General features: G+C 44.3%; 1 protein-coding gene across 1 annotated transcript; it reads right to left on the reverse strand.

The window, feature by feature from the left end:
* Nucleotides 1–1,764: 1,764 nt before the first annotated feature.
* Nucleotides 1,765–23,643, reverse strand: PRR11 (proline rich 11). The gene is made up of 10 exons (XM_084803301.1): nucleotides 23,400–23,643; nucleotides 17,521–17,653; nucleotides 13,586–13,736; nucleotides 13,265–13,387; nucleotides 10,498–10,755; nucleotides 9,588–9,686; nucleotides 8,241–8,356; nucleotides 6,500–6,559; nucleotides 6,312–6,408; nucleotides 1,765–2,709 (listed from the first exon to the last, which is right to left on the reverse strand). Exons 2-10 carry the CDS (start codon nucleotides 17,646–17,648, stop codon nucleotides 2,641–2,643), a joined length of 1,101 nt encoding a protein of 366 aa, XP_084659427.1. The 5' UTR covers nucleotides 17,649–17,653; nucleotides 23,400–23,643; the 3' UTR covers nucleotides 1,765–2,640.
* Between the last annotated feature and the right edge of the window lie 194 nt (nucleotides 23,644–23,837).

Here is a 23,837-nt window from a genome sequence, read left to right on the forward strand (position 1 = left end):
ACATACATGTGGATTTCATAAACAAGACTGCATCTCAGATGCTATAAGTGTCACCAGGACTGGAATTTGGCATCTCAAAGTGATATTATTCAGTGGAAATGCAGGGCTTTGACCTGGAGATATAACTCAGTGGTAAGGTTCCTTAACTACTATGTGCAATAACAGCATCCGAGGTGACCCTGGAGCTCATGGTATGGCTCAGGGCTAGAAGCACTTGCTTAGCATGCTCAAAGCCCAAGACCCCTCTTCACCGAAAAAAAAAAAAAAAAAAAAAAAAAAGATAGGTACCTTTGCACCTTGAGCCATACTCACTTTAAGGAGAATTACTCATTTATTCTCCTTAGGACATATGCGATAGGGTCCTGGTTGAAGCTACATAGTGTTTACTGCCAAGAAGATGTGGGTAGTAAACTATGGGATGCCAGAAATAAATTGCAAATTTTCAGGGATGTACAAATAAGGCAGCTAAGTAAAATGTAAGGTTCTCAGTTAAATGTGAATTCCAGATAAGTAATAAGACATATACATATATATGACTACCTATGAGTTACTTTCCTTGTTGCTGTGATGAATACCTGAGAAAAGCAATTTAAGGACGAAGGGTTCATTTTGGATTATAGTTCTCCCGTACATTCCATTGTGGATGGGGTGGATCAAAAGAGGAGGAGCTTGAAGGAGCTGGTCACATTGCGTCCACAGCTTAGGGGATAGTGCTACCCACTGAGGGCAGGCCATCCATCTCAATTAGCCTAATCAAGATATCCCTGAGAAAGCCCATCTCCCAGGTGATTATAGATAATATGAAGTAGACAAATTGAGAATAATGAGAGACAGAGAGAGAGAAGAGAGAGAGAGAGAGAGATTAAGGAGTTATTTCTATTAGCTCTATATGGCCTTGAGTTCTATCAGTAACACTCAAATATTTGTTGTTAAGTAGTAGAACCAGGCCTCATGATAAAACTGCCGTGGACCACAAAGAGGCCTTCCCAAGGCATTCTGGAAAACAGAAGGTTCATGCTGAAATCATGAAAAACTTATTTGACTGCCTGAAAATGGACAGCAGATATAAAAAGTAAGGAATGAAGGCTGAGGATATAGCTTCAGGGTGCATGTACTTAGCATATGTGAGGTGCTGGGTTTATCTAGAAGAAGGGAGGAGGAGGAAGAAGAAGGAGGAGGAGGAGAAGGAGAAGAAGAAGAAAGAAGGAGGAGGAGGAAGAGGAAGAGGAAGAAGAAGAAGAAGAAGAAGAAGAAGAAGAAGAAGAAGAAGAAGAAGAAGAAGAAAGGTGTCTCAGTAAGCCAGATAAAACCACCCACCTAAATTGCTAAAATGGTACATTCTAACCAGATGTGGCGGCACACACCTACAACCCCAGCATTGGGAGGGTGAGAGCTGAGGATTGTCAGGAGCACCAGGCCACCCTGGCCAAGAATATGAAGATTCTGTTTCAAAAAAACACAGGGCATTTGTGAATTTTTCACATCACAATGAGGTTCCCCCCCTCTAAATTATTTATTATTTATTTTGAGACAGGGTCTCATTGTCTAGTTCTGGCTGGCCTAGAACTCACTATGTAGATCAGACTGGCCTCAAACTTCCAGAGAAGTGTGGGCTTCTGCCTTCTAAGTGCTGGGGTTGAATGCATGTGTCACCATGCCCAGCCAGAGGGTTTTATTTTATGGATCAATATTGTAGCAACGAATAAATTAGCCTGTGATGAACAGGAATTAGGCTATGTTCTTTCTTTTCTTTTCTTCTCTCTCTCTCTCTCTCTCTCTCTCTCTCTCTCTCTCTCTCTTTGTTTTTGTTTTTCAAGACAGGGTTTCTCTGTGCAGTCCTGACTGCCCTGGACTCTCTTTATAGACCAGGCTCCTTGAACTTACAGAGATCCACCTGCCTCTGCCTCCCGAGTGCTGGGATTAAAGCTGTGCGCCACCACGCCTGGCTCTTTTTCTTTTCTTTTTACATTTGTATGTTTTAGTTATGTGTCTGTGTGTCTGTGTATTTGTGAATCCCCTGGATCTGGAGCTACAGGCAGCTGTGAACCACTTGTTCTGAGTGCTGGGAACTGAACTTGGGTCCTCTGTAAAAGCAGCGAGTGCCCTTAGCTGCCGAGCTACCTCTCCAGTACCCAGACTTACTTTCTTAACATTATAACTACATTTATATAATAAACTAATTATACCGTTAGTATTTTCTAGCATATTTATTAATTTTGTGTGTTGAAGGGACACATACTGTAGTTCTTTCTTCCCTCCATTTGGGTCCAGGTCATTGAATTTGAGTCATTAGGCTTCATGGCAAGTAATTCTACCCTTTGAGCCACATCGCTGGACCCAGTGGAATTAAATTTGAACAGCCTCTCTGACTGCTATCAGTCTGGGCTATGTGATGAGATTCTGTCTCAAAACCAAACTCAGCCAACCAACCAAACAATGTCTGGTTACCGCCAGGAACACCAGGAAATATCTAAATACTTGCTTTATGCCACAGTTTGTGTGGGCTCCATGCTCACTCACTCACTCTGATTCTTCGAGCAGAATTACATCCATATAATTATACATATTGTAGCACATTAAGATTCGTGGGGTTGATCTGTCATTGTATGGATCACTCTATGGAGGCAGGCAGAGTTGGCCTCAGTTTTGCTCATCAAAGCTGCTTGCAGAACGTGGCAGAGATTGAGTGGGGCTTTGAGGGTGAGCCAGCTATGAAAAAGAAAGTCACAGTTAGAACAGGAATGATGTGCTTTTTGCATGGCAGCATGGCATTCCCAGCTGCCTTCCCCAGCTTTCCTGAAACAAACATCAGCTAAGAAGCCTCTTGCCCTTGCTCTTTCCCCTTCTGCCCGCGGTGTGAATATAAGCCTACAGGAAGCACTCCCAGTGTGCCCCATGAGGATAAAAGCCACACGTTAAAGATTCAAGGCTCGTGTCTGGAATCCCAACACTTGACAGTCTCAGGCTGGACTGCTATAATTTTGAGGCCAGCCTGAGCTACATGGTGAGATTCTGTCTCAAAACTAAAACCAGACAAATAGCCAGACAGCAACACAACAAAACAAAAGTAAACAGAAGTAAAGCACTAAAGAGCAGAAACAGCACGCTACAACAGCTGGACTAGCCGGGGATTTCCTATTGCCCAATGATCAGGTGAGAAACATGGATTCCAGCCGGGGTGGTAGCACACGTCTTTAATCCCAGTCGGGAGTTTAAGGCCAGCCTGGTCTAGGTAGCAAGTTCTAGGTCAGCCAGAGCTACAAGGTAAGACTCTGTCTGAAAAAAAAAAAAGAAAAAAAGAAAAAAGAAAAAGAAAAAAGAAAAAGAAAGAAAAAAGAATTCCAGTGGTTGGAGATTTAGGTCAAAGTAGAGTGTTGCCAATCAGTTTTAAGGCTCTAGGTGTGGTCTTCAGCTGAAATTAAAAAAAAAAAGAGGAGGAGGAAGAGGAGAAAACAGACAAAATACAAGAAAATTTAATTCACTGTAGGCCACCCTTTTAGGGTGTGGAGGGATATTTGGATTAATCCCTCTGTGGTCAAATTACTGTCACCTGTGGCTGGGTTCCAACTCTAGGCAGGCTTGCTTTACCTTGCATAAGGGCTGAGTGGGTTTTGCTGCTGTACAGCATGCGGGTTGTTGTTATACTGGTGTCTGTCTCCATGGTTCCCAGTACACTGTGCCAGCTACGGGCTGGGGCAAGGGGAGCAAGGGTGCTAGAGCTAGTAAAGGAAGTCAGTGGTGCTTCCGCCTCACGGGAAGAAGGACCAAGAGTGTTCGAAGTCCCAAGTCCAGCCAGCCTACAGCCCAGCATTCCAGCATGGGAGGCAAAGATGGTTTTTCTTCACAGATTCAGCAAAGCAGGAGGAGATCAGGACAGTGATTAAGCAAATGCCGTGGGAAAGATGAGACCAAGACCAGCTACTGTGCTTGGGCGTGTGGCTCACCCAAGCAGGTGACAGTGAGAAAGCTGTCCAACCTTTTCCTGTTAACAGCACAGGGCACAGCCTGACTCCTACCTCCATCTTCCTTTGTCATCCCCACTGCTCAGGCTCGCTCTCTAGAGACAGCTGCCATGCTGTTATTTTTCAGTTTATTGTAAAGGCCATTGTGCCCCTCAGGATGGGACACATATACATGCTATTCTTTTGTTTTGTTTTGTTTTTGGTTTTTTGAGACAGAGTTTCTCTGTGTACCCTTGACTGTCCTGGGCTCACTTTGTAGACCAGGCTGGCCTTGAATTTACAGCGATCCACCTGACTCTGCCTCCTGAGTGCCGGGATTAAAGGCGTGCGCCACCACACCCGGCTCATGCTATTCTTCTGTTGCCTAGAACGTTCTTCTCTGACAGTTACAGTAAGATAACCCTTTCCCTGTTAATTTCTATTTGTTCTTTAGTTGTTTCTCCCTGAATCATTACCTAAGGAAAACTTCCAGGCTAGACCATCGAGGCTAGAGCATTTCCTGTCATGGGTTCTCTCCAAATCTTGTTCTTTTCCTTAATGGCACTGACTATGGAATGAGACCATGAGGGATTCTTTGATTCACATCTGTTTTTTCCACTTGACTGGAGGGTTGAAGACAGGAGATCTGGGACTGGAGAGATGGCTCAGAGGTTAAGAGCACTGTCTGCTCTTCCAGAGGTCCTGCGTTCAATTCCCAGCAACCACGGGGTAGCTCACAGCCATCTATCTATAATGGGATGTGATGCACTCTTCTGGCCTGCAGGTGTACATGCAGATAGAGCAGTCATGGGTAAGGTAAATAAATAATCAAACAAATAAACAGAGTAATTAATTAAAAAAAAAAAAAAGACAGGCAGATCTGTGTCTGCCTTTGCTAACCAGTCTAATCCTGGTAACTATTCTGATGTAGTACAGTGGTTACCACTCAGGATGCACTTGATAAATTCTCATTAAAGGAAATTAAACTGTCAAACGTTCATTAGCAAAGAGACAATACTAATCCTAGTTGTATATTCTGTTTTTGTTTTCTTCATAGAACTTTATACTACCAACTAAAGCATTTTGCAAAGCATAGGGAATGACAAGTGATTACTCCTTGGTTTGTTTGCAGGCTTGTGTGCTTGCCTTTGCAGTGTTGGAGGCTGAACCTAGAGCGTCCCCCGTGCTGAGTAAGGGCTCCACTGAGCTTCACTTCCAGCCACACAAGCCGACCTTTAAGATATTCTGTAGTCTCTTCCTGCCTCAGCCTCTCAAGCATTCTAAATCTGTACCAACAAGACAGGCTTTGAAAAAAAGACAGGCAGGCTGCGCGGTGGTGGCACACACGTTTAATTCCAGCACTCGGGAAGCAGAAGCAGGTGGATTGCTGTGAGTTCGAGGCCAGCCATGTCTACAAAGCGAGTCCAGGACAGCCAAGGCTACACAGAGAAACCCTGTCTCGAAAAAACAACAAACAAACAACAACAAAAGAGAAAAGAAAAAGAAAAAAAAAGACAGGCTTTGTTTGTATTTTGAGGCTCATAGCTGAAATCAGGGACTCACTATATATCCCACGTTGGCCTCAAACTGGCAATCCTCACGCCTCTACCTCCCAAGTGCTAGGATGACAGGTGTTTATTGCCTGGCTTGGCTTATTGCTATTAATTAGTTAATTTTCTGTTCAAAACAGGGTTTCTCTGTACAGTCCTAGATGTCATGGAACTTACTCTGTAAACCAGGCTGGCCTTCAACTCAAATTCGCCTGCCTCTACCTCCCAAGTGCTGCGAGTAAAGGTGTGCACCACCACCACCACCAAGCTATTCTTATTTTTTAATTTCTAAATTATGCATATGTGCATGTTTCTATGTGAATATGTACTCATGAGTGTAAGTATCCAGAGCCCAGAACAATCAGATCTCCTAGAAGCCAGAGTCACAAACAACTGGGAGCTGGCTGATGTGGCTGCTAGGAATCCAACTCACATCTCCTGTAAGAACAGTATTCTCCAGCCCCTAGTGTTATTAATTATTATTGTTCCTAAGAGAGCTATTTTAGGTAGTGAGACACACCTATTATCCTAAAAGCTGAGTCAGGAAGATTATGCATTCAAGGTCCGCCTGGAAGTTACATAGTGAGACTCTATCTCAAAATATATAAGTAAGTGCTTTAGACAGTGATTCTAAATAAATTAGCTTATTCTTCCTCCCTCCCTTCGTCCCTCCCTTCATCCCTCCCTCCCTCCAGTGCCTGGCACGGAACCAGGCCCTCACACATGCCAGGCTATACTCTCAGCACTTATAGAAATAATTTTCCAGGAAAATGAACCAGAGGACTTAGTTTGGATTTTTGGTTTTCCCACAGAGATTTACCTGAAACTTTCTCCTTAAGGCCCGAGTCATGACTGGGGTCAGTCCAGTTCCTGTTTCCATATTTTCTTTATTGGTAAGAGGTGTCCCACCTGGGCTCCTTTAGAAGTGTGAGTAAGATCAAGATCAGAGCTGCGTTCCTTCCCACTTTTCAAGTTGACTTAGAAAGCATAAGGATAAGAGACTGTTACCTTTCTACATCAACTTTTCTAAGCAGTTTCCGAAGATCGATTTGGCTTTTCCCTGGAGTACTGAGAATAAAGACATAAAATTGTAAACTTTCCAGACTTTACTATGTTTCCTAAAACAGGTCAATTTTATAGGCAAAGTCTTAGTTCTTTTTGCAACTTTAAGAAAACAGCAGGTTGGGGCGTGGGGGCGCACACCTTTAATCCCAGCACTTGGGAGTCAAGAGGCAGGTGGAGCTCTGCCAAGAGGCTGCCCTGGTCTACAGAGTGAGCTCCAGGACAGCCAGGGCTACACAGAGAAACTTTGTCTTAAAAAAACCAACAATGGAGCCGGGCGTGGTGGCGCACGCCTTTAATTCCAGCACTCGGGAGGCAGAGGCAGGTGGATTGCTGTGAGTTCGAGGCCAGCCTGGTCTACAAAGTGAGTCCAGGACAGCCAAGGCTACACAGAGAAACCCTGTCTCGAAAAACCAAAAAAAAAAAAAAAACAAAAAAAAAACCAAAACACAACTAACAATGATACTGATTATTATTAATAATAATGATAAAAATAAAATACCAGCAGATGCGAATGGCAGCATAGTGTAATACTGTGTGGCCATTCTTTTTTCCTCTACACCTTCCCTTCTAGTTCTGGCTGTCCTGAAACTCACTATTTAAATTAAAATCAGGTCTACAAGCTTGGCAGCAACCACCTTTACCTGCTGTGCCATCTCACCAGCCCTAAAACTGGAAGTTTGAAAAATGTTTGTTTAAACAGGATATGTATCATGTAGCTCAGGCTGGCTTTGAACTCACTATTGTAGCTGATGATGACTTAAGAACTCCTGATCATCCTGTCTCCACTGCCCAGAGCCCAGAACAATCAGATCCCCTAGTGTTGGGATTATAGGCACAACAATAACAAATCATCCAATAGCTATCTCATCCAAAATCATCAGTGGCTGTCTTTTTTTGTTTGTTTTTTGTTCTTTTGGTTTGTTGAGACAGGGTTTCTCTGTGTTAGCCTTCAATGTCCTGGACTCCCTTTGTAGACCAGGCTGGCCTCAAACTCACAGTGATCTGTCTGCCTCTGTCTCAGAGTGCTGGGATTAAAGGCGTGCACTACCATGCCCGGCACGATCAGTGGCTGTCTTTAACAGTGGCATTATCTATTAACTTGAGAAGCTGGGAGTTGAATGAATTACTCAGATCCAAGTGAATTAACTAAAAGAGTTTTGTTTTCCTCTTTAAATTTTTCTGTAAGTCTCAATTTTTCTATAGTGAGTAATATATGTAATTTTTGAAGTTAAAAATGCCGTCAGATGTAGTGGCGCACTTGGGAGGCAGAGGCAGAGGGTGGGGCAGGTGGATCCCTGTGAATTTGAGGCCAGCCTGATTACATACCGAGTTCCTGGACAGTGAGAGCTACACAGTGAAACCCTGTCTCAAGACAAACAAACAAACGACAACACAGAACAGCAAGTTAAAAATGGGCTGAAAAGGGGCCAGTGGGATGTTTCAGTGGCTAAAGACCCCTCGCAGCATAAGCCTGATGGCCAGTGTGTGACCCCTCAGAATGCACGTGAGGCCGACAGGAAAGAAGCAACTCTACAACATTGTCTTCTGACCTCCATACAAGGTGGGGGCATGTGTACATGACTCCCCCACCCAACAATAGATTACATTTAACTAAAAGAGCAAAACCAACCCCCCCCCCCAGCATTCTGAGTAGAGTGGAACATAACACTGTGCAATTCCTTACATTAAGACGCTCTTAATTCGAGTTGCTGACACCCTGGTGTTAGGCTTCAGGGTGACACGCTGCAGGTCAGAGACAGTAACTAGTGGAGTCCGTTCCTTGGGTGGTAACGACACAAGCTTTAATCACAAAATGAGACAGTAAAAGCACATATTAAAACACCATTTTAATGTACACACACCAAAACAGCAAATACTTGATAGCCAGAGTGTAGCTTCCTATGATCCAACTTAAGTTTTATTTCAAAGGCTCAAAGGCTCCCTCTCACACTCCCCTGTCTCTCCCAGATTTTGCTAGCTAGGATCCCCTTGGCTAAGCCAGGCTGGAAGGATTGCAGGGCTGTTTTTACATGAGTGTCAGGGATCTGAACTCAGATCCTCATGCTCTCGGGGCAAGCACTTTACCAACTGAGCCATCTCCCAGGCCTGACTGTTTTTGTTTTTGTGTTAGTATTTGAGATTGAACCCAGGGCCTTGTACATATTAGGCAAATGCTCTGTCATTAAACTGTATACCCAGCCGCAACAGAAGGACTTCTCTACATTAGCTTTATCGTATTTCCCACAAAGGAGCAACCAGGTTAAAAAAGAAAGATGCTGCCAGGTGGTGGTGGTGCATGTCTTTAATCCCAGCACTGTGAGTTCAAGGCCAGCCTGGTCTACAAAGGGAGTCCAGGACAGCCAGGGTTGTTACACAGAGGAACCCTGTCTTAGAAAGAAAGAAAGAAAGAAAGAAAGAAAGAAAGAAAGAAAGAAAGCAAGCCAGGTGTGCTGGCACACACCTTTAATCCCAGTGCTCTGGAGGCAGAGGCAGAGGCAGGCGGATAACATAGAGAAACTCTGTCTCGAAAAACCAAAAAAGAAAAAAAAAAACAAAAGAAAAAAAGAAAACAAAATGGTTTGAGCATGAGAACTTGAGATCAGAATCCCAGCATCTGTACAAAAAGCTGGGTGTGGCCATCCTAGGACCGGGGAGGCAGAGTTAGAGGGATCCCTGGGGCTGCTCAGCTGATGTAGTTGAGCCAGGGTGCTGCAGGCTCAGTGAGACAGACACCACCTCAAAAAAGTCAGGCAGATACTGGCTGTGGTGGGACTTGCTGCAAATCTCTGCTCTTGGGAGGTAGAGGCAGGTGGATTTCTGTGAGTTCAAGGCCAGCCTGGTACAGAGTGAGTTCTGGGAAAGCCAGGGCTACATCGAGAGACCCTGTGTGAAAATACATACATACAGAAATAAATAAATAAAAGTAAGGTAGGAAGCAATAGAGTCAGATACCCCAACTTAACCTCTGAGGGCCAAAGCACTCCCGACCCCCAAAGCAAGAAGGCCTCATGTGTGCTCCTTGACATCTTACCTTCTTCCATTCGTCAACACTCTGTGTCTTTTTTAATTTCACAGTGAGCAGATCTTTAACTGTTATATGCATGGGTCCATCTTTCTTTAATGGTTCAACCTTAAAATACATGGAGAAGTCAGAATTAAAATAAAGAGCAGGACATTTAGCAAAATCCAAATCCAAGTTTATTTTGTAAAGACTTAGAGTCGAAAATTATCTTGCTACTGTTATTTATTTATTTTATTTTGTGCTTTTCCCCTGCTATTATTATTTTTTTGTTCTTCGAGACACGATTTCTCTGTGTAGCCTTAGCTGTCCTGGACTCGCTTTGTAGACCAGGCTGGCCTCGAACTCACAGTGATCCACCTGCCTCTGCCTCCCCAGCCCTGCCATTATTTTTGAGACAGGGTATGCTTATGTAGTCTTGGTGTCTACATGTAGCTGAACCATGGAGCTTCAGGCTCGTGTGTGTGTGTGTGTGTGTGTGTGTGTGTGTATGTGTGTGTGTCTGTGTGTGTGTGTGTGTGTGTATACCTCAAGATCCTGTCTCAGAGAAAAATAAACAAAAACTTCGAGCAACAAAACCCTAAACAAAACAAAGCAACAACAATGAGAAAACCGCGATAATTGCATTGGTGTGGTGACATACACCTGTGGTGCCAGCTACTCAAAGGCTAAAACAGAAGGATTGCTTGAGCCTATCAGCTGAAGATGAGCCTGGGTAACATAGTGACACTATATCTAAAAAAAATAAGACCCCCCCCCAAAAAAAAACCCAAAACAACAACCAAAACTTACAACCAAAATCAGAATAATTGACAAAATTAAGATATACAATCAGAACAAAATATAGCCTTTATTTCTAGGTCTTTGGCTATATTTCTGTATCACACGCTAATTAAAACACATTTTGCTGATTATCTCTTACCTGAAGTGCTTTAGTAGGACCAGATTTTTTGAGCAGCAGAGGTGCTCGGGGTGGGGGAGGAGGAGGGAGTGGAGGAGGAGGGGGAGGGGGAGGGGGCGGGGGAGGGGGAGGATGCCTGGCTGGCGGTGGGAGTGTGGGAAGAAGTGCAGTTCGGCATTCTCCAGGGGTTGTTGGAGCACAGCCAGGCACATCGGTAAGTTTATCACTCATGCAACACGCGTGACAACAGCTCGAATGAGATGAATTTTCTGAGATGGTCTGGAAAATACCATATTTGAAAAATGAACAGCAGATTAATTTGGCAGTGTGTTTGTGTATTTATTTATTACGTATACAATGTTCCGCCTATACATACACCTGCAGGCCAGGCGAGGGCATCAGATCTCATTATAGACGGCTGGGAGCCACCATATGGTTGCTGGGAATTGAACTCAGGACCTTTGGAAGAACAGTCAGTGCCCTTAATCTCTGAGGCATCTCTCCAGTCCTGTTTGTTTTTGTTTTTGAGCAGTTTCATGCTGCAGCTCAAGCTGGCCTTAGGATTACAGGGATGCAGGTCACTACTGACAATGACAACAAATTCACTTCAATGATTCGAATGTTTCTCGGGCTACAGAAAGGCTTGGAAGTTATGAGCTTGCTGCTCTTGCAGAGGACTGTGTCTGGTTCCCAGAGCAAGTGGGAAGCTCACAGATGTCTAACTCCAGTGCTTTTATTTTATTTTATTTTATGTGCATTATTGTCAAAGTGTCAGATCCCTTGGAACTGGAGTTATAGACAGTTGTAAGCTGCCATGTGGGTGCTGGGAATTGAACCCGGGTCCTTTAGAAGAGCAGTCAGTGCTCTTAACCACTGAGCCATCTCTCCAGCCCCCTAAGTCCAGTTCTAAGAGATCCCATGCCCTCTTCTGGCCATCTACCCGCACCAGCCACACCCAGGCTTTGTGCTTTGCTGTTCTTGTTTTCTGTTGTGAAGATCACACTCAGGGCCTTGTGCATCTTAGTATACTGCTGTATTAATGGGCCAGGGCCCTGCTCAAAGATGTTCTTTACATGTAGGGACATATAAGTATGTATATATGGGTGTAATAATCTGTATATATGTTCCTACATATAAGGATAAGCATCATATATATGCAGGTATGTAGGTATATCTCATAAAGATATTCCAATTGCTTAATTATCTAGTTAGCTGACTAACTATTTTGAGATGAGGTGCTTGCTAATTAGCCAGGCTGGCCTTGAACTCCTAGGCTCAGGTGATATTCTGGTTTTGGCTTCCCTAGCGGATGGGACTATAGGCACATATCACTATGCCCAATTGAAAAAACATCACATTATCTGTTTTAACTACACATGAAGTATCCTATAGAATCTTAACACTATGCCTTTCTTTCTTTCTTTCTTTCTTTCTTTCTTTCTTTCTTTTTTAGACAAATCTCTCTGTGCAGCCCTGGCTGGCTGGCTGGCTGTCCTAGACTCACATTGTAGACCAAGCTGGCCTCGAACTCACAGTGATCCACTTGCCTCTGCCTCCTGAGTGCTGGGATTAAATGAGTGTGTACCATGCCTGGCCCACACTATGTCTTTCTATATCCCTATACTTAATTATTTAATGGCAATATTCTTTCAGTTTGGATTTTTGAGACATAGTCTCATTCTCTAGCTCACAGTGGCTCAGAGAGCGCTTTGTAGTCTAGGCTGGGCAATCCTCACGCCCCACCATGCACTATCACGCCTAATGAAAAATGCTGACACTGGGTGCAGGGGAGTCTTGGGGTCCTCTGCCTCTTTTTTTGCTTTATGCCAGGCTGAGGATTGAACATATGATGTTGTGCGTGTTAGGCAAACAGACTACCACTGAGCCAAACTCCCAGGCGCATATATGTTACGTTTGAACACTCATCACACTTTAGTACTTATCATTTGCCAACTCTGCTTTCTCTCACGTTGGGCAGTGAACTTGGAGCCCACATGGCAGGCAAATGCTTTGCCATTAAATTATGGCTCAGGTAAAAAGAATTTCTGTGAGACAGGGTGTCCCAGGCTAGCCTCAAACTCCCTGTGTTGCTAAGGAGGGCCTTGACTCACAGTCCTTCAGCCTTGACCTCCTAAGTGCTAAGATTACAGCTGTAGATAGACCCTGTGGTTGCTCATGAGGTAGCAGAGCCTACTGCGGCTAGTTGAGTACCAACTGAGCCCATCTCTGGCCACCTCCTGCTGAAATTAAAAAAAAATAAAAGTTTTAAAATGTATTCATAGCCGGGTGCAGTGGTGTACGCCTGTAATCACAGCACTAGGGAGGCAGACGATTTACTTTGAAGACTGGGCTGGTCTCGAACTCACAGAGATCCACTTGCCTCCTGAGTGCTGGGATTAAAGGTGTGCACCGCCACACCTGGCTATACTTCTAGTTTGTTTGTATGGCCAAGACTGTTAATTGTTCCCAATGTATGTTTAGAAATAGTTTTGAATTTTAATTATGTGGATATGTGTTTGTGCGTGCAAGCCTGGAGTTACAGGCAGTCGTAAAATTCCTCTTGCAGGTGCTAGGCACCAAGCCTGATCCTCTGCAAGGACGGTACATTCGTGTAACTGGGGAGCCGGCTCTCCAATGTCCCCCATTATCGTTTTGCCTTCTTCCTTTGCAAAAGGAACTCTTTTCAGCCTGACATGACATAATAACCAAATTCACAGCCAGAATCTTTTCTTATTGCAGTAGTCTTTTCAGATACAATCTTTGGATTTGTTTGCTTGGCGATACCAACCTTCAGCGTTTCTTGGAGCTTGCACAGTTCACCTTTCAAAACACAGAATTGTTGTTTTAGACTGTGAAGTTCTCTGTGGTAGACTCGGGAGGGAAAGATAGCATCTTTTAGCACTTCTAAACTCTGAAATTAATAAATAAAGAAGTGGTGTCATATACGTCACACATAAGCAAAGACAGGTGTAATCTCACAGATTAATCTTATCCAAGCTTAGCCTCAGGAATATGTCAAGCCTAGGAACCACAAAAGGATACAAATACTAAGTACGGCAGAACAAAAACAAAAACTACAGTGCTGAGAACAGGTTTATGAGCTCTATACCTCAGCTACACAGGTCTGACAGAAACCGTATATGCGCCATGCTCTGTTTGTCCAAAGGTTTATTGCATCTTTGATGTTGGGAAATTTGAAGTTCCAAGATGGTCTTAGCCAGTTTCTGCTTTGGGTTATATCTGTTGAAGAAGCAACCAATCTGTGGAAGAAACATCAAACAAAACAAATTTAAAAAAAAATCACAGGGCTTGACGTGGGGTGGGGGGCGGTGTAGCACGCACTCAGAAGCGGAGGTGGGGGATAGACATAAGTTCAAGGCAAGTTTACTCTACATGGTGAGTACCAGGCCAGCCAGAACAATATAGTAAGACCTTCTAAAAACAAAACAAAACAGAACAAAACAACAAAAAAAAAAAAAAGAAAGAAAGAAAGAAAAGAAAGAAGCTGGGCATGGTGGTGCACACCTTTAATCCCAGCAATTGGGAGGCAGAGGCAGGCAGACCACTGTGAGTTTGAAGCCAGTCTGGTCTACAAAGTGTGTCCAGGACAGCCAGGGCTACACAGAGAGACCCTGTCTCGAAAAACAAAAAACAAAAAAAAGGAAATAAAGAAAGGTTGCTCCCAAGTAACACTACAAACCAGGTGGAGCTCTGTGAGTTCAAGGGCAGCCAAGGCCTCAACAAAATGAAAACAAAAACCAAAAAACCCCAAAACATTCCCCCTCTTCCCCCCCCAAAAAAAACAACTTAGGTCAGAGAAATAGCCTTTAATTAAATAATTAGTTGGTTTTATTTATTTCAAATTAAACTAATTATTTTGGGGCCTGGGAAGTGAATCCAAAAGTGTATGCTGAGCATGTACTCTAGCAGTGAGCTATCCCTCCTGTCACAAATAGCTGCTTTATTTACAGTGTGACTCAGGACTAGGGTCTGACTGACTGAATGAGTGAATGAATGACTTCCTTGCTTTTCTTTTTTTTCCTCTGTGTAGTGCTGGCTGTCGTGGAACTCTCTTTGTAGATCAGGCTGGCCTGGAACTCACAGAAATATGCCTGCCTCTGCCTCAAGTGCTGGAGCGCTGGGATTATAGGCAGGTGCTACCAGGCCCAGCTTTCTTTTTCCTTTTTTGAGACAGGGTCCATGTTCTGACTGTCCTGGGACTGGCTGGGTGGACCAGGCTTGTCTTGAACTGACACCCACCCTCCTTCCTTTTTCCTGAGTGCTGGGATTACAGGTGTGTGCTAAACATAGCTTTATTTATTTATTTACTTTTAGATTAAAAAAAAATATGTGTATGTATGCTATGTCTGTGTGAGTGTGTGCTGTGTGTGCGAGTGCCTGCAGAGGCCACAGGGGAAGGTAAGGGATCTCTAGAAGTCAGAGTTGCAGGCAGTTGAGAGCTGGCTCACTTGAGGGCTGGGAATCAAACTGAGGTCCCATTGAGGCATCTCTCCAGCCTATCTATTTTCCTCTTCCTTCTTTCCTTCCTTCCTTCCTTCCTTCCATCCTCCTTCCCTCCCTCCCTCCCTCCCTTCCTCCCTTCCTTTGTCCTTCTTTTTTTGTTTTTGTTTTTTGAGACAAGGTTTCTCTTGTGTAGCCCTAGCTATTCTGAATCTCACTTTGCTCCAGGCTGGCCTTGAACTCACACAGATGCACCTGCCTCTGCTTCTTAAGTACTGTGATCAAAGGCATGAAGCAATACCACCACTGCCAGGCATATTTTTATTTTATTTATTTATTTATTCATATTTTTATTTTTTGAGACATGGTCTCAAGTAGCCTATGCTGACCTTGTTAAACATGCTAGTGCTACGAAGCTTGACTTTATTTTTATTTTTTTTCTTCATGAGTGACATCCTGAGTTTAATCCCTAACATACCAAAAATAAAACAAAATAAGGTGGATGGGGTGGTACATGCCAAGCACCCAGAGGAGAACAGAGGGGGAGTTAAAACAGGACGATTTTGAAGCCAGGCGGTGGTGTGGCACGCCTTTAATCTCAGCCCTTGGGAGGCAGAGGCAGGTGGATTGCTGTGAGTTCGAGGCCAGCCTGGTCTACAAAGTGAGTCCAGGACAGGCAAGGCTACACAGAGAAACCCTGTCTTGAAAAACCAAAAAAAACAAAAACAAAAAAACAAAACAAAACAAAAAACCAAACCAACCAAACAAACCAAAAACAACAACAAAAAAACCACAACAATATGATTTTGAAAGCTCATGACTACTATGGGCTATCATCAGTTCAAGGATTGCCAGGACTGGACACAGAAAAACTCTGTCTCAAACAAAACCAACAAAGCCGGAACCTTCATCAACAACAAATGAAAGTGGAAGGGAGCTACAGAGCAGGACACAAAGCATGCTGGTAAGGACACTAGCACCCGACAGTTCCTAGAACACAGCCCTTCCTTCAATAATACATTTAACTTTTGAGTCTTAGAATAAATAACGAGCCACACCAGAACTGAGGCCTTGTCACAGTTCTACGACCTCCTCGCATCAGTTGGTTGTTATAACTGGAAAAGGGAAAAAAGGTACTTTCGGCTTGAGTACAACTCCTTCTGATTCTTATTTCATCTGAACATGGTTTGTTTTGCTTTTGTTTTTGTTTTTGTTTTTTTCCCTAGACAGGGTTTCTCTGTGTAGCCTTGGCTGTCCTGGACTCACTTTGTAGACCAGGCTGGCCTCAAACTCACAGCAATCCATCTGCCTCTGCCTCCCAAGTGCTGGGATTAAAGGCGTGTGCCACCACGCCCGGCATTGAACATGTTTTTAAAGAAAGATTTTATTTTATTGATTTTTCTAGACAGCATTTCCCTGTGTAACAGAGCTCTGACTGTCCTGGACTCACTTTGTAGATCTGCCTGCTTCTGTCTCCAAGCGCTAGGATTAAAGATGTGTACCACCATGCCTGGCAGTTTTATATTCTCTCTCTCTCTCTCTCTCTCTCTCTCTCTCTCTCTCTCCCCACCCCCCCACCTCCCCAGTGTGTGGTGTGCGTGTGCCTGAGGAGGCAGGAAGATTCCCTAGAGCTGGAGTTACAGGCAGTTGTGAGCTGCCCTGCATGGACGCTGGGAACAGAATTTGTTCTACGCCTTATACAAGAGCCACGTGTGAACCACTGGGTCACCTCTGCAGCTCTCATTTGAACTCTTGTGCTCTGTAAAATTCAGGGGATCTAGTTAAAAACTTAACTTGTTTTTTGAGTCAGCCTCTCACACAGTCCATGTAGGCTTTGAATTTACTGTTTAATTCAAGATACTCTTGAATTCTTCATCATCCTGACTCAGCTTATAGAGTGCTAGGATTATAGATATGTGCTACCATTTCCAACGTAAACTCCTGTGTGTGTATGTGTGTGTGTGTGTGTGTGTGTGTGTGTGTGTGTGTGCACTATGGCATGTATGTAGAGGTCAATGGACAATCTTAGAAGTTGCTTCTTTCCTTCCACCATGTATGTACCAGGAATCAAACTCCAGTAGTTGGAGGGAAGGCCCTTTACCTGCCGAGCCTTCTTGTGGGCTCTGCTTGGCTTTTCTCTTGGAGACAGGCTTCCTTAGACATTTCCCTACACACCCCCCAGCTTGGCCCAGCACTCACAGAGATCTGACACTGCCTCCTGAGCGCTATCATTAAAGACTTGCGTGGCTATGGCCTGCCCTGCTTTGCTTTTCTGTGAGGGTCTCATTCCATAGCCTAGGCTGGCCTGGAACTCCTTATGTAGCACAAGAAGACCTCAAACTCTCAGCAAGTCCTTTGCTCGACCTCCCGAATGGCCGGGGAATGGGAAACATGAACGTCCATGCCCAGCCATGATTTTAGGATAAGCCCATTTCAAATGTCACATGGGATGTACTTAAAATAAACAGGATTTTCTTTGGGGGTGAAATTCAAATTCGACTGCGAGTTCTATGTGATCATTGGCTGAAGTGAACTACACACAGATGAGGTCTGATCTTTTCTGTCTGCTCCGTTACGCCGTACCTTTCTGGAGTGGGTGGTGGAGGGGGAGGTGTCGGTAGTTTAGGCTGGAACCGAGAGGCTTCTTTCTCCCTAAATAATCGTTTGGCTTTCGCTCTTAGCTTTCTTCTTCGCTGTTTGAATTTGGGCATGATTTCTGTAGAGAAAAATTTGAAATTAAGAAAACAATTTTGATTTTATATATATGGGTGTTTTGCCTGCCTGCATGTCTGTCTTTGCACCATTTGCACACCTGGTACCTGAGGAGGCCACAAGAGGCCATCAGATCCCCTGGGACTGGAGTTGCAGATGGTTGTGAGCTGCCATGTGTGTGCAGGGAGGTGAACCCAGGTCTTCTAGAAGAGCGGCTGGCACTCTTAACTGCAAAGCCATTTCTCTAGCACCTGAAATGCACGGTTTATTGAAGAATAATGTATGCACATAGAAAACGTATAAACCTGCAGTGCATAGTCCAATGGCGTGGTATAGAAGCTTTATATACCCCTGACTACAGCATCTTGCTTACTTCAAGTTTCTTTCAAGATTTTTCATTCTTCTCTAGCCTTGGCCAAGAAATAAGTTTTAGTTGTGGGCATGGTGCCAGGTACCTGCAATCCCAGCATTGGGGGTTTGTTTTGAGGCAGAAGGACCACTGTGGGTTGGAGAACATCTTTGTTTGTTTGTTTTTAATTTTTTTGTTTTTTTTCCAAGATATGGTTTTTCTGTGTAGTTCTGGCTGTCTTAGAATCACTCTGTAGACCAGGCTGGCCTCCAACCCACAGAGTTCCACTTGCCTCTGCCTCCCTAGTGCTGGGATTACAGGTGTGTGCCACCACCCCCAGCTGAGAATGTCTTTTTTAAAATTTTTTTTGAGACAGGGTTTCTCTGTGTAGCCTTGGCTATCCTATCCTTGCTTTATAGACCGGGCTGGCCTCGAACTCACAGCGATCTGCCTGTCTCTGCCTCCCAAGTACTGGGATTAAAGGCGTGTGCCACCATGTCCAGCCATCTTTTTTTCTTTGAAATTAAAAAAATTTTTTTTTTTTTTATCTTTTTAAAAATTATAATTTATTTACTTTTTTATTTTATGTGCATTAGTATGAATGTGTCAGATCCCTTGGGCTTGGAGTTACAAACAGGTGTTTACTGCCATGTAGGTGTTGAGAATTGAACCCCAGTTCTTTGGAAGAGCAAACAGTGCTCTTAACCACAGAGCTATCTCTCTATCCCCCTGAGAACATCTTATGGTACATACTTAAGTGATCCTGTCTCTAAGACATCTGAAAACCCCAGTACCATGCACACATCTGAACTCAACATTTGGAATGTGTAGGCAGGCAGATCAGGATTCAAGGATAACCTCAGCTATCTAATGAGTTTAAGACTAGCCTGGGTACATGAGGCCCTATATCAAAAACCAAAAGAAAACAAAAATCAGAGAGAAGGGAGAGATGGCTCAGCAGTTAAGAACACCGACTGTTCTTCCAGAGGTCCTGAGTTCAATTCCCAGCAACCACATGGTGGCTCACAACCATCTGTAATGTGATCTGATGTGCACTGTATACATAATAAATAAACAAATCTTTAAAAAAAACAAATCAGAGAGAAAGTAACCAATATTCTAGAAATCACTCCAAATGGAAGAAATGCAAACTCATGTTTAAAATGTCTTTGGAGACCTTTTTCCTTTGGCTTTACATCAGTCTCTCACTTTGCTATTGTTGTTTTCATTCATGAAGTCAAATGGAGTTTTCTCTGCAATCCCCACTTCCCCAGCTGGAGACCAAACCCAGGGCTTAGCACTTTTCTAGGCTCGGGTTCTATTACTGAGGCGAGATCCTATGCATCCCAGGCTGGCCTTCAAATTCCCTACACACCTAAGGATGACACTGCTTTGACCACAATACTTAACCCTTATAATGGAGAAAGTGGCTGTACTGGGCTATCTTTTGATATTAAAAAGGTAGGTTTGTGATTCAGCGAGAATCTACTATGACAGGCAGATGTCATGGTGGGAGGGGTCACAGAAGAGAATTAGGTGGAGCTTTGGTTCCCGGCTTGGGGTCTCAGGAGAGGACACGCCTGAAGCCTGACTGAGCAGATGCAGCCCTGACAGGGTGAAGAGTCACAAGTCACCTGGGGATGCAGGGGGGAGGGAGCCAGACTAGCTAAGGAAATTAGCTTAACCGTGCCTGCCAGCTATTGTGCTAAAGCGTGTTAAATAAATCAACAGATCTCTGTCTCAATTATTGGGGAACAAGCCAGGTTAGGAAAGCCCTCTAGAATTAATAAGTATTCAACCACAGCGGAGTACATTCTATTCTTCCTCTGTTAATCTTCAATCTCCTCAAAAAAAATTTTTTTTTTTGATTTTTCAACACAGGGTTTCTCTGTGTAGCCTTGGCTGTCCTGGACTTACTTTGTAGACCAGGCTGGCCTCGAACTCACAGCGATCCGCCTGCCTCTGCCTCCCGAGTGCTGAGATTAAAGGCGTGCACCGCCACTGCCCGGCCTCCTCAAATGTTTTATCCCTGACAAGGAAGATATTAGTCCCAGGTTTTTTGTTTTGTTTTTGTTTTTGGAGACAGGGTTTCTCTGTGTAGCCTTGGCTGTCCTGGACTCACTTCGTAGATCAGGCTGGCCTCAAATTCACGGTGATCCGCCTGTCACTGCCTCCTAAGTGCTAGGATTAAAGGCGTGTGCCACCAAGCCCAGTCCTAGTCCCAGTTTTATATAAAATTAAGATGAGGGTTAAATTAGAGATCTGCCTAATGTAATACAATAAAGTATAAAAATACAGACCTGTAAAAAAAAAAGACTGACTTGGCCAGGCAGTGGTGGTGCACGCTTTTAATCCCAGCACTTGGGAGGCAGAGGCTGGTGGATCACTGTGAGTTCGAGGCCAGCCTGGTCTACAAAGTGAGTCCAGGACAGCTAAGGCTACACAGAGAAACCCAGTCTTGCAAAACCAAAAAACAAACAAACAAACAAACAAACAAAGACTGACTTTTTCCAGAAGACTATGGGACAACAGTAACTTACATAGGCTATATACAGTTACCCAAAGTTAAAGACCCATTTCAAGACAGTTATTTTGAAGCCTTAAAATATTACTTAGTGGGCGGGGTGTGGCAGCACAGGCCTTTAATCCCAGCTCTTAGGAGGCAGAGGCAGGCCGATTGCTATGAGTTCAAGGCCAGCCTGGTCTACAAAGTGAGTCTAGTCAAGGCTACACAAAGAAACCTTGTCTTGAAAAACCAATGTACATATATATATTAGTATGTTTATGTTTTAATGTATATCCTTTTCGGAGGAAAAAAAAATAGTCAAGGTTAGTTTGACCTCAAGCTCCAAAAGGGCTTTTCTAGTTTTAGTTGTTGATACTTGAAGAATAAAGATGTTGTTATTAAAGTAGCAGAAGTGGAAATGTCTGCCTCAAGGCTAGGGATTTGAACTTAGATTTGAATAGAAACAACCAGCCTTTGAAATACACATTTAAGTCCCTACATGGTGGTGCACAACTTGGGAAGCAGAGGCAGGTAGAGTTCTATGAATTCAAGGCCAGGCTGGCCTAATAGTTTCTTCCAAGCCAGTCACGGCTACACAGTGGGGGACTGAGCCTGGTAAACAGTTACCCATTCCACTTCTGTTTACTTGGTGACTTTTGGGAACTCGGTATTTGCATACACTTGCTCAGCTCTCTGATGGTCAGGACACCTCCTCACATCCCTTTACAGGTCATGGAAACTGTGAACTGGCTGGGTACCAATAGTGTAGTCTTTAGAGGCTGACCCTCATGGCAAAGGATAACAGTGAAACGAAAACATTTTATTGGATTAACTCTCAATCAAATTTATATGATGCCTGCCGGGAGTGGTGGTGCATGCCTTTAATCCCAGCACTCGGGAGGCAGAGGCAGGCGGATAGCTGTGAGTTCGAGGCCAGCCTGGTCTACAAAGTGAGTCCAGGACAGCCAAGTCTACACAGAGAGACCCTGTCTCAAAAAACCAAACAAAAACAAACAAACAAAAATTTATATGATGCCTTTTTTTTTCTCCTTTCTTTCTTTTTGAGACAGGGTCTTGTTATGAAGCTCTGGATAGTCTGGAACACAAGAGCTTCCTGCCTCAGCCTCCTAAATGCTAGGATTATAGATTTATAAGGCTACAAAAATCAGAACTGGCCTCAAACAGGATGACCTCAAACTCCTGATCTTTCTGCCTTTATTACAGTTGTATGATTTCTCACCTGCCTAACTTTTATTCATCTATTTCCTCAGACGTGCAAAGTACCAAACATTACTTGTTTTATTCAGTAAAGGCACAATTCCTGAGCAGCCAGGCCAAAAGAGCTGTCAAAGTGACAGTCCCTCCTTCAGGCCCCAGCCTGTGGCAGCCCTGAGATGCCACCACAGGAGGTGTCTGTCCATCATGGTTGCACCTTCTTTTCCACTTCAACAGGTGGCCATCTTGAGATGCCGCCTCAGGAGCTGTCCATGGTGGCGGCTCCGCCTCCTCTCCAGCCTCCTGGAGCCGCTCCCCAGGGACTGCGCCTCAGTTAAAGCTGCTTGTGGCCTGGAAAGTCTTCCCATCCTAAGCCATGGGTTTGACGCAGGGAAAAGAGGGTGAAAAAGAAAGCCACCAATCCCTGGGATCCCCACTTGAAATCCTACCAATCTGCGTTCTGAAAATCTCTGCCACCAACCTGGGCGTGGTGGCGCATGCCTGTAATCACTCAAGGAGGCAGGCTGATCATTGTGAGTTCCAGGCCAGCCTGGTCAACAAAGGAAGTCCAGGAGAGCCAAGCCTACACAGAAACAACGCTGTCTCATGGAGAGGAAAAAAAGAAAGAAAGAGAGAAAGAAAGAAAGAAAGAAAGAAAGAAAGAAAGAAAGAACAGGACAAGAATTACATTGGCTGACGTAGCACAAGAGACCCCGAGTTCAGTCTGCAATGCCACATCAATGGGCATATTGGCACACAGGCCTGCAATACCACAACTCCAGAGGCGGCAGCAGGGGCATTCAGGGTTCAGCATCATCCTTTGCCGCAGCCAATTCCTCGTCAATCTGCGTTACACAAGCGCCTGTCTCAGAACAACTAGCCTTCGGCATGAGTTGACATCGCTGCTTCTTTTAAAACTCCATCAGTTACACGACAAGTTCTTTGGCCCGGGCCACTTCTAAAGCGGTGGCAGCAGCGGAAGTGACAGTTACCATTTCATCACCAACGTTCTAAAACATATTTTTCACACCTAAATCGCCTCTAGTCAACTCAATTTCCATTACCAGTTCAGCTGATTCACCTTGAATCCTTCCATTTTCCTATAGTTAATTTTGTTTTATGTTGTGAAGCATTGGTGTATCTTTGCTGTATCTTTCTCAGAGACCACAGGTCGTAAGTGTCACCCAGCACCAGACTATACAATATTAAAAAAAAAAAAAAACGATGTCGGAAGTAACTTGCATCAAGGAACATCGTAAAGCTACCTGTTAAAAACCTTTTCTCTACAAACTTAAGTGCGCTGAAGAACCGAGGGGGAAAGCATCTGCTTAAGTACATATTCTGATTCAGTAAATTTGGGTGGATCTCTGTAATTTGCATTTTTCTCTAGCGACCGGAGAAAAGCCAATGCCGCTTGCTGGTGGGCCCACTTTGAGTTACGGAAAAAAGACTGAGCAAAAGGCAATCGCTTCGTAACATATATTGCAGAGTGTTAAATAAAAATGTGGCTCGGATGTTGCCAGCGGAGCTCTTGTCCTGCCTTAAATCATGCCTTTTCGGCTCCATCTCCCACCCCTGTCCAGCTCAAGACCCCACCTCCTTCAGGCATTAAGAACCCAACCATCCACAGTCCGAGCAACGGAAGACGGGACCAGGTAACAAAGGAAGAATTGCACTTACTAGTCTAAGAGCCTAGAGATTAGACGAAATTCGGTCAGGAGCTTCTTTCACGCCATAAGGAAAAAATTCAAAATTAAAATTGGCCGAGGAGCGGCCAATCGTAGACAAGGTCTCTACAGGGTTCGTTATCCTGAAAGGCTCAAAGCCCAGCCTGGATTACGATTGGCCGAGAGCGCAACACATCCTGGCCAATCGGAACTGAGGCGCTTCTTGTATGAAAAAAGGGAAAGGCAGGCGAGAAGGGGCGGGGGAGCCGCAGAGAAAAGAAGGTGTGTCACGTCGCTTGGGCCGGCAGTGGGGAGCTCTTATGTCATTGGCTGCTGCCGCTTCCGAGTGCACCAATCGCAAACTCTTTCCCAAGTATGAACTTGAAAGTAGAGAACAGAAGGCAGCCAATGGAAAGAAAATAACTTACACAGCAGCCAATCCGCCTGCGGC

Source organism: Acomys minous (genome assembly GCF_964271855.1).
Source record: "Acomys minous genome assembly, chromosome: 12".
NCBI lineage: Eukaryota > Metazoa > Chordata > Mammalia > Rodentia > Muridae > Acomys > Acomys minous.